We start from the raw sequence: 16,072 nt of genomic DNA, 5'->3' as shown, positions 1-16,072 counted from the left end.
GAAATGAGATTAAAAGATCGGCCGTGACTGGCTTGACATGCTGACAAACAAGGGCTGAATAGTCTTCTGTTCCTGCTTTGCTAACACTGAACAGGAGGAGACCTCAAGCCGTACAGAGAGTTCAATCAATGCACACACGTCACATGGCTCAAACATGTTGGACTAGTGAATGACAGTGTTCCTCTCCTCTAAGGCTGGCTGGTCCTCACTACTGGGCTCAACAACTAAACAAAAATCCTTACATTTGCTGTAGCGCCTTTTACGTGGGGTGGACATCTCAAAGCTCTTCACAAGATCTTTATGTACTTACGTGTAGTGACTGTATATTTTGTAGGCCCCTCATCCAACACGAGTGGTTAAAGACAGCACAGGCACGATACACTGAATGGTTTCCTTCTGTTATTTTGTCATTCCAACTGGAATAAGTGACATGTTTTTACGAAATTAATTAAGCTTTCATCACAGCTGAACAATGCAATATATCAGAACACTCAACAGTCTAATCCTCCAGCCCTAAATATAATCTAAGCAAACGGGCAAATTCTGATTGGGAGCCTATACAGAACCGGAAGGGGCTGCTACTACACCTCACGGCTTCTGATCGCAGGGATAGGAGCGCACGTAGAGGCTTCTGGAAGTTTCCTTCCACTGCCAAAAGTCACCCCTTGGTGGGAATTGAACGCTGCTGTTGTAAATTAAGAATCACAAACAAGAGAGATGGAAATCGGAAACTCTTCTCTCTGGGCCAAAGACTGAGGAGTCCTGATTTGTTTTTTTTCTTGTTGTGGCAAGGGAACAAGAGGTTTTACATCAAGTACTCGAAACTGTAGTATATTAAGGCAAGTAGTCAGTTCCATTCTGGCACACAGCATGGAGGCTGTTTGGATGTAGAAAATGATTACGGTGCATATCACCAAATGGAGATTTTGTCTGTGCTTTGGAAAATGATCAGAATGATTTCTTTTCTCCATCTTATTTGCTTGATTTCTAAGAGGTATTGTTTCCTAGGAACGTAGAACCAGGAATATGAATAGGCCATTCAGCCCCTCCAGCCCGTTCTGCCATTCTATTAGATCGTGGCTGATCTGTACCTCAACTCCAAATACCCGCCTTTGCCCCATATCCCTTGATACCCTTACCTAACAAAAATCTATGCACCTCAGTCCTGAAAATATGATTGTGAATTTACAACCTTTTTGGGGGGAGAGTTCCAGATTTCCACGACCTTTTTTGTCCTGATTTTACTCCTAAATGGCCTAGCTCTAATTTTAAGATGATCCCCCCTTGTTCTGGATTCCCCTACCAGAGGAAATAGTTTCTCTGTATCTATCCTATCGAATCCCTTTATTATTTTAAACACCTCAAATCACGTCACCCCTGTGTGAGTGTTAATTATCTTTTCGTGCTGAACTTTTTATCTGGTATCCTGACATGATACAGTTGGCAAGAACTCATGGGGCTCGTGGATATAATTGTCAGCCTGGCTCATTCTCGCCTCCCACCCGTCCCCTGCACCCCCACCCCACCCCCACACCAACACCGGCGCCCCTCCTCCACTGGGTCAGAAGCTTGTAGGTTCAATCCCTACACGAAGACTTTGTACTCACAGTCTATGCTGCACTGTCAGAACCGCTGTCCTTTGATTAAACGTTTAACCTAGGTCTGTGCCTGTCCAGAGGTCGATTTTAAAGAGAAAGGGGTTTCTCCCGATGTCCTCGCCAACAATCGCTCTGATAAAAATCGGTCATTCATTTCATGGCTGTGTGTGGGACGTTGCTGTAGGCAAATTGGCTGTCAGGTTTGCCTACAAAATATACTTAACAGTCCATGTTGTGAAGCCCTTTGAGGTGTCCTCATGACATGAAAGGCGCTGTATCAAATATAAGAATTATTATATCTTGTATATGATATATATTACTACCGTATAATACTGTATTCATGTATAGTTTGTTTTAATTTGAAAATGGGTATTTTCACAGTGCTTGAAATGAAGGATTCTTTTCCGCTATTTTTACACGGCTGTAAATTCTAAGACTAATAATCTCAAGGCTAAGAGCAGAAGAAACATGCATTAGGGAATCTGAATCTTATGTTAATGGTAGCGAAGCAATGGGGGGAAAAAAAGGTCTGAATTTTCCTGGCTTTTGTCTTGCAGTGATTTAAAGAAGATTGGGTTCACTCTTTCTGGGCACCCGAACAAGGTGGTGAGCAGCCTCAAGCAACTGGAAACGCACACAAGGAATGGTCCTGTTGCAGTGTAAAGTTTCGGACGCAAGCCGACTGCGTCGTTCAGGCCCCGCAGAGTGCAACCGGGACTCAAGAGGCCGAGAGAGAGAAACGTCAGTGAACAGAAATGGCTCGAGAGAGAGAGAGAGAGAGAGAAACAGAGAGCTCTAGAGGCCATGTAGCGATATGGTTTGGTCACTTGATGTGGGTGCGTGAAAGACTTTTTAAACTCTTTAAGTGTAAATGCCTTAAAAAGGGAAACGACAGCTCTGTTTTTTCTACCTTTTTTTATATATTTAAGAAAAAAAGGTGGTCTGCTTAACTATTATTTATGATGGTGCGAACATTGAAATTTCGAAACACTTTCAGTGTGCAGGTATTAAGGAGGGAGGAGAGAGGAAAATAAATTCTCTCCCCTCCCAAAAGGGAAGAGCAAGAGTTTTTTTNATTAAATTAAAACGTGCTTAGGGATGGAACCAAAACCAATAGGCAAGCAGTGAACTGGCCCACAAATTGAAACCGTTCAGACAGATGATTTTTATGCTGGAGTTTGGCTTCACTTTCTTCACTTGAAAAGCCCCAAATGTAAAAATGTTGGCAATCGATTCCTCGCGGACAGAAAGGCATAAAGTTTCCTAAATCTCCTACACTATACTGGGGTGAAACTAACCCTTGGAGCAGTGCTAGTTGATACATCGTGGGAAGAAGATGGACAGTTTGGGGCTGTGTGTAACATCCATTCCCCCCCCCCCCCATCCACCACCCCCCCACCGTTTCTGTCACAACAATTGGACAACGTTGGTGAGGCAAACCATAAAAATGTCTGACACGTTAGGAGGCCATTTCGCCCATTTTTCCGTGCCAGTGCTCACTCCTCCAAGAAGTCATCCTCTCTAATCCCAATTCCCTACTCTCCCTTCTATGTCCTCTAACACCCTGCATGTGATTGTTAATTGTCTCCCCATCTTCTGGTATCTCGCTAACAATTAGTTCCATCCGTGGACAGCAATCTAGTGGGCAGGTTGGGTACAACCATTAAATTACCGGAGTCGGGGAGACCCGTGAGCCTGCCAGTAATTAAGATATCGACTGTCCACATTTTTTTAAGCAATGTTTAAATTATTCCAGTTAATTAACAGGGTAAGGGGCTCAATCAGCTTGGCTCTCATCCAAACCTGCGCCTAATACTCTCCGGGATTAGGTGAGCGTGGTGTGTCCCTCTGGGGAGAGGGAGAGAGTGAGCATTCCATTGCAAGGACGGGGGAAAGTTCCACATGTAGGTCGAGCACATATATAGAACTCCCTGTCTGGTTCGGATACTCGCAAGCACGGCGACAGGTTTCCGCAGGTGTCAACATCTTCCCTGCAAAAGAAGAAGTCGCAATTTTGACTGCTACGTCTTAAAACAAATTTTAGGCCAAGTTGTTGAAAAGAAATTCTTCCTCTTTGTGCCATCCCTCCTACTTTCCGTCCCCCATTCCCCCCCAACCCCTTCCCTCCCCACCCCTCCAAAAAAAAGGATTGGAGTGAAGGATCTATTTTTCTGCCATGTCAGACTGTAGACAGATGATTGCTTAAAATCTTGACGCCTTCAAATGTTTAATTCACTTTTCAGAATGGTCTCTGAAATGGTGCCCCACCCCCCGCCCTGCCTCCTCCTACTTCTCCTACCTCCCCCCTACCCCCACCACCCCATCCCCTTACAACACAACATTGAAAATTTTGTGAAATATGTATTATCTGCATTAAATTTTTTGATATATTTTTGTCACAACATCTCGCAACTTCTCTTTGTATTGTGATGTCGGCGCTGCTAAAAACACTGGCACGCGTGACAGTCTCGATGGGCGAACGTTTGCCTGATAGACCTCGCCTTCCTCACATGGCTCCCTCCCTTGCGCAGGGTTAATTTTTTAGGCTTGGAATTGGCACCAGTGTTCAACATGGCAACATCATTGCAACCTTGTGTAGTTCTCCCCTCTAATCCTGTGGCCTGAAGGAGTCATTGTTCTGCACCGTATCCAAAAATAATAGAAGATTAGAAGTTTCCAATTCCTCCAGTGTACTTGTGTGTGTGGTGTGTGTGTGCCATAATTACAGAATTGTTCATATATTCTATGCATTGTTCTCAACGGATCCCTGGGAACCAGCATTAGGATTCGGGAGAATGTCATTTCAGGGTGAAGGAAGGGAAATGGAAAGACTTGATTTCACAGCTTTTTAAAATAAATAGTGCCCCTCGTTCCTCATTGGATTACAGACATGCGCCACATCAAACGCTCAGTGTTTGCTCTAAAAGTGTTTGAAAACACTCGTGATCCCAAAACCTCCTGACATGACATGTGTAGAGTCTTGCATAACTGTGTTTCCAGATCGTGTGCTGATTGCCTGCCAGCTGGTATCTGTAGAGCACTTTATCACGTCAAAAAGTCTCACAAGTAATTACCATTAAGATCAGTGACTTTTTTTCCAGACAGCTTGTGCCAGCAAGCTAGGGTGAATGACTGATTTATCTGAAGGTTTGTTGGACAACAGGCGAAACTCCCTTCTCTATTCAAACAATAACGTGGGATCCTTAAAGTCCAACTGAGCAGGTGGGCAGGAGCTCAAATTAATGTCTACATCGAAATAGGAGTAGGCCATTCAGCCCCTCGAGCCTGTTCCACCATTTTATTAGATCGTGGCTGATCTGTACCTCAACTCCTAATACCCGCCTTTGCCTCATATCCCCTGATATCCTGACCTAACAAAAATCTACCAACCTCCGTTTTGAAAATGTGAATGGATCCAGTATCCCCAGCCTTTTGGGGGAGAGAGTTCCAGATTTCCACTGCCCTTAGTGTGAAAAATTGCATCCTAATTTAAGAATCTCATTAGAAATAAGGGACCTCCCACAATGCTGAGCAATGCTCGCTCTGCTAAAGAGTGTCAGACTAGCCTCTGAGCTCAAAGTCTGGCGTGGGCGCTTGAACCCACAAGCTTTTCAGTCAGACGAAAAGAGTGCTACAAAACTGAGCCAAGCTGACGCGACTCGTATCTTATTCCCCACTCCCGCCTTCACAGAGGAATAGTTTCAAGGGGAACCGGTTGTGTGAAAATCTATAAAATGATCAGCAACTCTTGACAAGCGTTTGCTAAGTTTGCACAACCTGGGGGCCTCCATTGATAATGTAGATGTGAGTGAGGGTAACAGTGCAATGGAAACATTATACAAATTCCTACCCCTCAAATGCCAGAGTTAACGTGAAGTCCTCGGGGACAAAAAGAAAGGCCGAATGAATTTGTTTAAAGACTATTAAGCTGCAATTTGTTCCAAATTCCACAATTCTAAGTCGATGCCTTGAAGAGCGAATGTTTCTCTGCAGCTCAGACTGTGTGTGACCGAGGAGGACAAGGGGGAGCTGAAACACAAGGGAACAGATTTTCAGGCTCAGATGTACATGCTGGAGGAGTTGAGAGAGGTGCGTGAACACAAAGGGCTCTACAGGCTCACTAAAGATAGCTGGTACTTACCCCAGGCCAGCAGACAGGGACTTGGAAATCACGTTAAAGATCCCGTGGCACTATTCAAAAAAAGAACGGTATTTCTCCTGGTGTGCAGGCCAACAATCCCCCAAATATATTTGGTCACTCATTCCTTGGGTCTGCGGAACATTGCTGTGTGCATATTGTCTGCTACATTCACAAATTGGCTGCCGTGTTTGCCTACCAAATACGCCATCACTACATTCTTACCAATATCCATTGTTCTCATGTGCAGCCAATGCTTTAGTTATGTGTAACCATAAACCCAGGTGCCATAAATTAACCCACCAAAGGGATCCATTCATCAACGTGGGGATGATCAGAAACCACAGCAAGGAAATCATCCTCTTGAAAGCCCAAATCACAAGGGAACCATTCAGATCCTCCCTCCCTTCCCTCCCTTCCCTCCCTCCCTCCCTCCATTCCTCCTCCATCCTGCCTTCATTTTAACAGCTGCAACTGTCATACATCTGTTTAAGCCCCTGTCTCCCAGCTGGTTCCTGGGTGACAAGGGTTGGCTTCATTGACTAGTGCCACCAAGTTATAACATTGGTAGTTTGGGTCCATAAAGCCAGACTCTGTGCTGCCTCATCAGTGGTGATGTTACCTCTGACTACTGGCTTCCAGCCCAGGCAAGCCTCTATCACAGGAATACAAGAAAAGATTGGAAAGATCAGTGTTTATGGATCCCCAACACCCCTACAGAATCAATGGGAGCCTTTCTTGAGCAATGTATCAATGACCTCCCTTTGTAAGATTACATAGAAAGTATAGCATTCGACCCACTGAGTCTCAGCTTGGTGCTAGCTCATCCACTGGAACTAGCCAATCTAATCCCAATTCCTACGATGTCTCCACCACAGATGTCTCCAGTTGTGTCACATCCTCCTCAGCATGGCGCAATCCTGCCCTTCCTCCGCCAACAACGACTTTGATAAACCTAGTCATTTAGATCTAGATAATAAACCTCCTTGTTCGAAAAACAAAAGTGCACTGTGCTGCAGAAATTAGGTACAAGGCATTTTCTGTCTGGACACGAAATTAAAGGAGCGATTAAATGTTAAGTGCCAATAATGCATCTACATTTTTAGTCGAACTGCCTTGCCTGTGTTCTTAATCAGCGTATATTTAACGGAAGGGCACAGGAAAAAATAACCATGCATTTCTGATGGTCTGAGTAGCAAAAGGCACAACAGTGCTGCGAAAGAAAGCAGAGAAAGGAGAAGTGGGGGGGTGGAGGACGGTTGTTTGGCAAGAAAATAGCGTGGGTTTGATTAGCCTCTTGCTTTTACAAGTTTTGAATTAGGTTAATTACCTTTCACTGCAACACATGAGACGCAGCTTCCTCTTTCTGCCGTCTCAGAAATGTTACTGAAAAAAAATCACATCTCCTCTCGCCTCCCCAATTATTTCGGAAATTGAGCTGAATGGGTTCATGACATCAGCCAGCCCAGCTCCCGTTTCCTACTTGAATATCAATGTAAAAAAGCTTTAGCCACAAATTTACTTTCAAAGAAGTCAAATTTAAACATTTCCTTTCGGAATAATTCCCAATAATAATCCTTGCAATTGATACAGTGCATTTGATTTTATTGTGAAGTGTAATGACTGTGTATTTGTATGCGAGTGCGGTAGCCAATTTGCATACAGCAATGTCCTACAAACAGCCATAAAGTAAATCACCATTTTTCGTTGGGGGATTGTTGACCAGGACGCTGGAAAAAGTTCCCTTCTCTTTTCTAACATCACCCTGAATAGGCAGATAAGACCTTGATTTAAAGTTTCATCCAAAGGACATCACTAGGGAGTGTTAGCCTATATGAGTTCAAAGTCCCAACATGGGGCTTGAACCTACAATCTTATGACTCAGAGGCAAGACTGATACTGACTGACTAACTAAGGTGACTAACCTGACTAACTAACTGATACTGACTGACTAAGGTGAGAGGTTTACCTAACTCTCACTTGACACCTCCTCACCTCGAACCGGTGGCGCAGGCTTCTCTTAGCTTATGCAGGTTTTGCTCGTTCCCACGTTTCTTTTATTTTCTGAAAAGAAAATTGTACTTTTGGTGAATTTCAGTCACAACTCTAGGGAGAATTTCAGTCACAACAGAAAACGGTTCCACTTAGAATCCCCACCACCAGCAACGTGACTTGCAAAGTGGGCAAACTCAAGTAAGCGACAGTTCAATGCTGTATAGGGAAGAGAATAGAGCGGATATTCTGGAAGACAACCGACATTCAGCATACAGGGTACTGGAGGATATTGTTCTAATGTTTCCTTGAACTAAAGGGGAGGATCTGACACTTTATTGGTAAACCTGACAAAGAGTAAGGAAATGGGATTAGACTAGATAGCTCCAGTGTGGGAATGAGAACAGGCAAAATGGGCCAAAGAGCCTCGTATTTCCATGATACTATGTGACAGAGTTGAATCAATAACATTGCTTAACTCCTGTAAAGAGTCTCTATTTGGTATTTGGGGAATGAGTGGGAGGAGGAAGCAACCAGCAGAGATGGGAGTTATGCTATTAGCAACAGATGTTGCACAATTTGAACTGGAGCAATTTTCCATTAAGAAGTACTACCTTTGGCACATTAGAATTGAACAGCGATCGTTTCTGAGTAAGCAGTGGATATATTGCAATGCTTTGCAAACTTCTCAATGGATTTTAAATGCAAGAATACTGGCATTAGCTAAGGTTCATCAGAGCAGGTAAAATAAGGATCACCTGTGGCTTCAACAAATGCTTTCAGTCCTCCTCCCCCTTCTTTCTCCAACCCTTCACAACTCTGGTGCCCAATTGTGTGAAGTTCTCTGAGACATCCTCCTGATGCGAAAGACACCATATAAGTGTAAATTGTTGTTGCTGTTGTTCAACAGTACAGTAGGCATTAAGCTAACAGTAGGCATTAAGCTGGGTGTTCCACATTGGTAGATGCTGGCGTTTTGGGGGGGGTTTCGTGGTTCATTCTATTGATCCATTTGCTGATCTGTAGAATGGAGTGTTCAGCAGCAGTTTATCCAATGCACTAGTTTGCTTTGGGTGGCATTTCCTCAGGGGAAGAGAAATCCGAGAGGGAGTGACCACAGGATTTCCATGCAAACAGTGGCCATGACTCATTTAAGAATGGATCGGGCACAATTGTTCTCTTTCCGTGAAAGTATTTGTCATAGCATTAAAGTATAACAAAGAAATAACCAATTAATACCGTAAAGCCTGGGGTGAATTGATGGATAAGTCTTCCACCTATTCTATTTTGAGAATTTGTTTGGGTTTAAATAAAGTTAAAATTGGTCATTCACTTCTCGGCTGTTTGTGGGGACATTGCTGTGAGCAAAATTGGCTGAGGTGTTCACCTATAAATACAGTGAAGCGGTTTGAGAATGTCCTCCCAACATGAACAGTGCTTTATCGAACACAATGATTATTATCATTAATAATCATAATTATAACCGATAGTGTCATGTCTCCGATTTACCTCTTTGAGATTCTTTGTCTGCAAACTATTGAATCATTTAACAAACTTACCCAGTATATATGCCAAAACCATACGCACCTTTTATTTCAGTTCAAGAAAGTGTCAATGCATTTTACCCACCATCATTTAAACCGTGTCAGCATTTGCCTACAAAATACAGTCACTACACTTTACAGTGAATCCTTTGAAGTGCCCTGAGATGCCCTCCTGACGTGAAAGGTGTTACATCAGATGCAATATTATTTACGATGCACACATATACGTGGAAGCCTTGTGACAGGGCTTTTAAAACATAATAATCCCTAATAATAGCTTGCTTGCTGCTCTCCCAAAATCATCCAGTTCACTCATCTGATATATTTTTCAGGAACTTACCACCCTTTTTTTGTTCCAATGTGACTACCGCAGAAAACAAACTTCAATAAAGGGAGTGGAAGGGAAAAAAAATTCTACCTACAAGTGGTGTGTTTGAAATATATTACACCATTTCTCTGTACATATGTACAGATTACAGTGTAAGTATTTAGCCGTGGATTAGAGGTACTGGAATAATGTAGGCCATCTGTTTGTACAGGATATATGGTATTACTGTATGTAACTGATTAGTTAATGAGCTTTAATCTGGACAAAGGCTCCAGGCATATATGTATCATATTATGTTTTCAATGGCATAAAGACATAATACCCTATTTTATTTATTTCTGCTAACATTATACCGTACAATGTTTCGTTCCTGTGCGTTTAAATCCAGTGTTTAGACATTAAGTTAAGAAACTGTAATGTATAGTTAAGAAACATGCTATAATTGCTCTTACCTATTTACTTTAATCTGTACTTTATGACGTGTAATTTGCTTTATTTCATCTCAGTGTAGTGTGTTTGTTCACAGAGTGCGATTGTAGATGCCCTGTTAACTAATGTAAAACAATTTGTAGTTGAAACATTTATATTTTTATAATAAACTTGATGAAAGTATTTTTTACAGAAGATGCTTTTGGGAGTTTGGATTCCTTTTACAATTCTCATGTCCACCTCAGGGTTAACTAGCCGGGGCACTCGCTTTCCTCATTGCTTTCCCACAGCAGTCAAGCTGGAAAAATGCTACATTTATCACTACTTATCACCTGCGCTATAATAATATGATATAATAATGATTCTTGCATTTATATAGTGTCTTATTGTGCCATTGAGACATCTCAGCTCCTGTTATCACTTCAATCAAAGAACCCTAATAGGTAGGGTGGTCCTCGTTGGGCAAGAAGCTGGAAAGTTTGCCAGACAGTGTTTTCAATGGCCAGCTATGTGGTTTTCTCTGGTTAAACTCCAGCAATTACCCCAACGCATGCTTTGGGGTCCCCAAGCCTTAGCTCTTGCCAACCTGCATCTAATGCTTTCTGGAAATTGGTAAGCAAGAGAGCGAGAGTGCGCATTCCATACCTTGTTATTCATATTTATTTCTGGGATTTCCATGTGTAGGTGGGATGCATGGAATTCTCAGTTTGGTTTGGATACTCTTAATCATGGTGATGGGTTTCATTATGTGTCAGACACGAGTCTGACCCCAAAAAATCAAGGCATCTCAAAGTGCTTTACAAGACTTCACTGTGTATTTATGGGCAAATGTGGCAGTTGAAGTGAATGATCAATTTTATCTGGGGGATTGTTGGTCAGGACACTGGGAAAAACTCCCTTATTTTTTGGAATAGAACCATGGTCCAGCTGAACATACAGATGAAGCCTCAGTTTAACGTCTCATTTAAAGAACAGCACGTCCAACATTGCAACACTCCTACAGCACTGCATTGAAGTGTCACCTTAAACTATGTGATTCCAAGTCCCGATGTGGGGCTTGAACCCACACCTTCTGACTTAGAGGCGAGAATGCTGGTACTGAGTCAGGCTGACATCTATTTAATATTCTAGGAGACGAGAGCCTATTAAGATTGAAAGCTCATTTACAACAAGGAATTGGCAGAGCTGGGAGGTCGAGGTGATATAACTCAATGGATTGGAATACATGTAAACTCTCTATGACTCCCTGAGAAATGTCAAAGTTTAAAGGGCAGCAATCAGCATAGTTTCACACAGCCGTTTAAAATGAACATCCCCATTTGCTTTACACGGCACCAAGCATCCATCCACAGTTTTCATATCACCCACATCTCTGCAAGCAGAGAATATTGATATTGAAATACAGGCGGTCACTTTGACTGATGTGTCTTCCTGGAGCATATGATGAAGCAACAGCAAAGCAGCAGGTTTCAGAAAGATTCCTGCTTTTGTTTATTGATCTATGCAGAATTTAATAATACGATTATCCTTGTATTCATTTGGTATTGAGCCTTATCACGTCATCGAGACATCTCAAAGTGCTTCACGGGATTTTTACATTAAAGTTTAGTGACTGTTTATTGGAGACAAACAAGGTAGTGTCCATTTTGCACACAATGTCCCACAAACAGCCATGAAGTGAATTTTATAACCAGTTCTACAGACTAGGGGCATACTTGCTGAACTCGTGTCGGTGGGCTAGGAGTACTCGCAACAAGCCCCAATTAGCTGAGCGGAGCAGTAGGGCAGGAGATCACAGAGATAGGGAGGTACTTAGGTAAGGCTTGTAGGGATTTATAGTCAAGGGTAAGGACCTTGAAGTTGATGCTTTGGGAGACAAGGGAGACAGTGGAGGCTGATGAATGAGAATGATGGGTGAGTAGAATTGTGAATATTGATTCAATGCTGAGGTTGGGTTGTCACAATTCCTCTGCCTCACCCCCTCTCTTGCCTCCTTCAAGTCATGTCTAAAGACCTTCCTCTTTGACCATGTCTTCAGCCACAATTCCACCTCCATACCCTCTGTGCTCCACCCCTCCTGAGTCTAACTCTCAGCTAGGATCCAAAATCCCTGATTGCCTAGTGCCTTGAGAAATCTTTCCAACGTGAAGGGCGCTATCCAAGTGTAATTTGTTGTTGTGGACAGCTGTTTGATTCGCCTCTCTAATTTGCTATTGCATGACATCATAAAAGTTCAAAAGTTTCAACTGTGCTCTTCACGTGCAGGTTAAACAGCACAAAGACAGAGGAGTAAGTCAGCAGTCAGGGGGCATTTGATTATTATAATAATGATAATAATAATAATAATCCTGCATTTGATATAGAGGCTTAATAGACTGTTACAATGCCTCCAGGCATTTCATACGTAAATGGTAGTGATTGTGTATTTGTAGACAAATGTGGCAGTCACTTTGCACACATCAATGTCCCACAAACAGCCATGAAGTGAATGAACAATTTCCCCCCACCCCCCACACACACACAGACAAACACATACCTTCACACACACACACACGCACACTCTCATATGCACACACCTTCACACACACACACGCACACACAACTTGACACGACACAAACACACACACAAAAAAAGGTTGAATTTAATTATCTTACCCTCCATCTTCAGGTAGGTACTCATCCACCTTAACTTGCCCAGTGTATGTTTCAAAGTGTGATCTGACTAATCAGCTATTAACTATAATTATCTAGTCTTTCACGTAGGATTAACACCTCAAAACACTTCACAAAGGCCACAGTGGGAGGGAAGAGCAATTTGAGGATGTTGATCAAAGGCACAGTCAGGGAAATTGGCTTTTAGGAACCTTATAAAGGCAGAGAGAGGAGGCACAAATCAAAGGGAGTGAGAGAGTTCCAGGAAGCAGGGGCTGAAAGCTTGGTCACCATTAATAGCACAGAGGCAGTGAGGAATGTGACATATTAAATGAAATAGATCGGCAAAATGTGGAGCTCAGTATATCAATATTCATTGTAGATTCTGCAATGTTTGAGCAAACCCTTTGATTTAAGGTATATCCCAACAGGTCCATCCCAAAAGGTTTATCCCAACTTTTATCACCAATGCATGATACCTCATTCAAGGTGGGTATATTTCTGCCTGTTGATCTGGGATTCTTGGTGAATAAATACCGTTCACAAAAAAAATTGTACATGCTACTAAATATATTCATTGCATGGACGACACTATGTGGGATTGAGAAAGTAAACCCAGAACAATACTTACTGATACACCAAGGAAGCAGAACAAGAGGAAACAGATTCAGGGCTTGCTAAGGGCAATTTCAGGTCAGACACCAAGAAACTCCCAGAGCGTAATTGAACGACTGGAACGGGGTTACAAGAAAGGATGGTTGAGGCCAGGAGCATGAACTCATTTAAGAAAGAGCTTGATGTTGTGATGGAAGGACGAGTGGATAGGCGTTCAGGAGAGACAAGATCAAATGGGCCGAAGGGCCTTCTTCATCTCTTGAGATCTAGTGATTTCTGTTGACAAGGAGCAAATAATGTAAAGTGGGGATAAATTGTGGAGGAAACATGAAACATGTGCACAATGGATGGGTTTTCAATAGGTAAAAGATGAAAAGATTCTGAAGTGATTACCAAGCCATTCATTAAAAGTATCCAATTAATGTGAAGCTATTATCAACAAGGTTAATCAAGTACCGGAAGCCCAAGGGAAAAGTGCCATAAATCAAAAGCAGGTTATTTTAGCTCACTGGTGAGGCTCCCTTTAGAATACTATGTACTCCAAAGGAATCATTCCTTTGAATAATAATCCCTGCATCTGATATAGGGCCTTATCATGTCTTTGGGACGTCTCAAAGCACTTCACAGGATATACTGTGTATTTTGCGGGCGAAACAGGACATTGATGCATCACAGAAGGTTTCAAAGCACAACAGGGATGATTTCTGAGGTCTGAAATGCCTCCCAGGCTTGGCTTACCAGACTTTTTTGTCTTAAAACCGAGGAGAGGCTTAAAAAGTAGAATCGACCTCCAAAAATAGACTCAGCATTGAGCCCATTAAAATGCTGATAGGTGTGAACAATTCCAAAGGAAAGAGCTCAAATGCTCTGCCTCCAGCAACAACGTTTGATACAGATTCCACATACACATGGTAACTACAGTTCTCAGGGCAGAAAATAAACAGGTTTATTGTAGAATGCAATATAATTTACATTTATACAGTGTCTTTCATGTAAGGAGGACATCTCAAAGCACTTGACAATGCTGCATTGGCATCCGAGGGGGTGGAGGGGATCCAATGGGAGTGGGGAGGAAAAACATGACCAAAAGTGTGGCCAAAGAGGTATTTGTTTGCTCTTATTTGTCAGATGGAATATTAATCAACACAGGCCTCAATTAGAAAATAAACTAGACTGTGAAATAGTGGTCACAATAAACAAATTGTTTAATCCCAAAGCCCAGTCCTTTTGCCACACCCCTTAATACCTTAACTACCCACGTCTCCGTCTATCTCTATTTTAAATACCCTATTAATCTTGCCCCTGCAGCTCTACTGGGGCAGAGCATTGCAATCCTCATAACCCTCTGTGTGAGGAAATGTTTCCTGACCTGAGTTCTAACTGTCTTGGTTCTGATTTTAAGGCTGTGCTCCCCTTGTAACTGATCCCTCTTGTACACATGTTTCAGATTTCCTTAACGTTTTATCCCCACTTTACATCTATTTGCTTTTTGTCAACAGAAATCACTGGATCTCAAGAGATGCAGATGGCCCTTCGGCCTATTTGATCTTGTCCCCACCCATCCATCCTCCCATCACAACGTCAAGCTCGTTCTTAAATGAGTTCTGCGTCCTGGCCTCAAACACCCTCCCTTTTAACCCCGAACCAGAGGAAGAGTCATTCCATTATAATAATAACAATTATAATAGTCTTTATGTATGATATAGCGCTTTTTATATCAGGAAGACATCTCAAAGTACTTCATAGGATTTTTCGTATATTGTGGGCGAACACGGAAGTCAATTTTTGCACAGAAAAGTCTCTCAAACAGCCATGAAGTGAATGATCAATTTTAACTGGGGCAATTGTTTGGCAGGCCACTGGGAAAGACTCTGTTTACTGTCTAATCTGTTTCTCCTAAATTGGTTGTTTCAATATTCACGCTAAATGTTTTGATAAATTATTTTCCTTCAAGAGTTTAACTTTGCCCCTGTAAGACAAACAGGTACATTATCGGTAGTGAAAACTAATTAATAGTTTTGAACGCCAGAGCCAAATCTAATAGCTTTTTATAATAGAAATTCTCACCATGACCCTGGAGAACTGTCTGCCAAAACTGTAATGAAAATGTCCTTCTACGTGTTAATTGTTCAACCACAGCTCTAAGAATATTTAGTCACTGTGATTTTAATTTGTCTTGTAGTAAATATAATCCAAATTTGCAGTAAAAGTCCATTGGGTAAGATTTCTAAAATAATAATCCTTTTGCTTGCCTTCGCACGTCATAAGATCTCAAACCGTGTCACAGTAGTTGCCATGTTTTTAGGCAAATACGTGATAAGACTCTAAATCAAATGCAAGTATTATTATTATTATTATTAACCCAGCAACCAATTTGCACACAGCAACAATGCTCCACAAACATCCAATTAAATACTGATTTAATTGGAGGCTAAGGACGCAGGCAGAAACTCCTTTCCCTTTTCAAATAGTGATCAGGCAGCCAACAACTTGATTTAATACAGGAACAGACTGACTCAGTTGTTCTGTAGCACTTTTGTCTTCCTGATTAAAGGTTTAATCCCATATTAGGACTTTAACCTCACTGTCTAGTTCAGTCCAGTCCAACAGAATGTTTTGGGTAAGCTGCACTGTTAGAGTTCACGTCTTTTGGATGAGATATTAAACCAAGGCCTTGTTCAGGAGGACATTAACGATCCCTATATCAAATGTAAGGATTATTGAAGTCTCATCTGAAGGACAGCACCTCCAACAACAATACAGCACTTCTGCCGGT

General features: G+C 42.1%; 1 protein-coding gene across 1 annotated transcript in view; it reads left to right on the top strand.

Annotated features, from left to right (window-relative positions):
- epha3 (eph receptor A3) overlaps positions 1–2,967 on the top strand; it is a 112,688-nt gene extending 109,721 nt beyond the window's left edge. The window contains exon 17 of the mRNA XM_007895703.2: positions 2,156–2,967. Within this exon, the coding sequence (XP_007893894.1) occupies positions 2,156–2,261 (106 nt within the window). The 3' untranslated portion in view covers positions 2,262–2,967. The remainder of the gene's footprint in view (positions 1–2,155) is intronic.
- Positions 2,968–16,072: the final 13,105 nt, after the last annotated feature.

Source organism: Callorhinchus milii, unplaced genomic scaffold, assembly GCF_018977255.1.
Source record: "Callorhinchus milii isolate IMCB2004 unplaced genomic scaffold, IMCB_Cmil_1.0 Scaffold4, whole genome shotgun sequence".
NCBI lineage: Eukaryota > Metazoa > Chordata > Chondrichthyes > Chimaeriformes > Callorhinchidae > Callorhinchus > Callorhinchus milii.
Note: the sequence above shows the minus strand (reverse complement) of the source record. Positions and strands in the feature narration are given on the sequence as shown.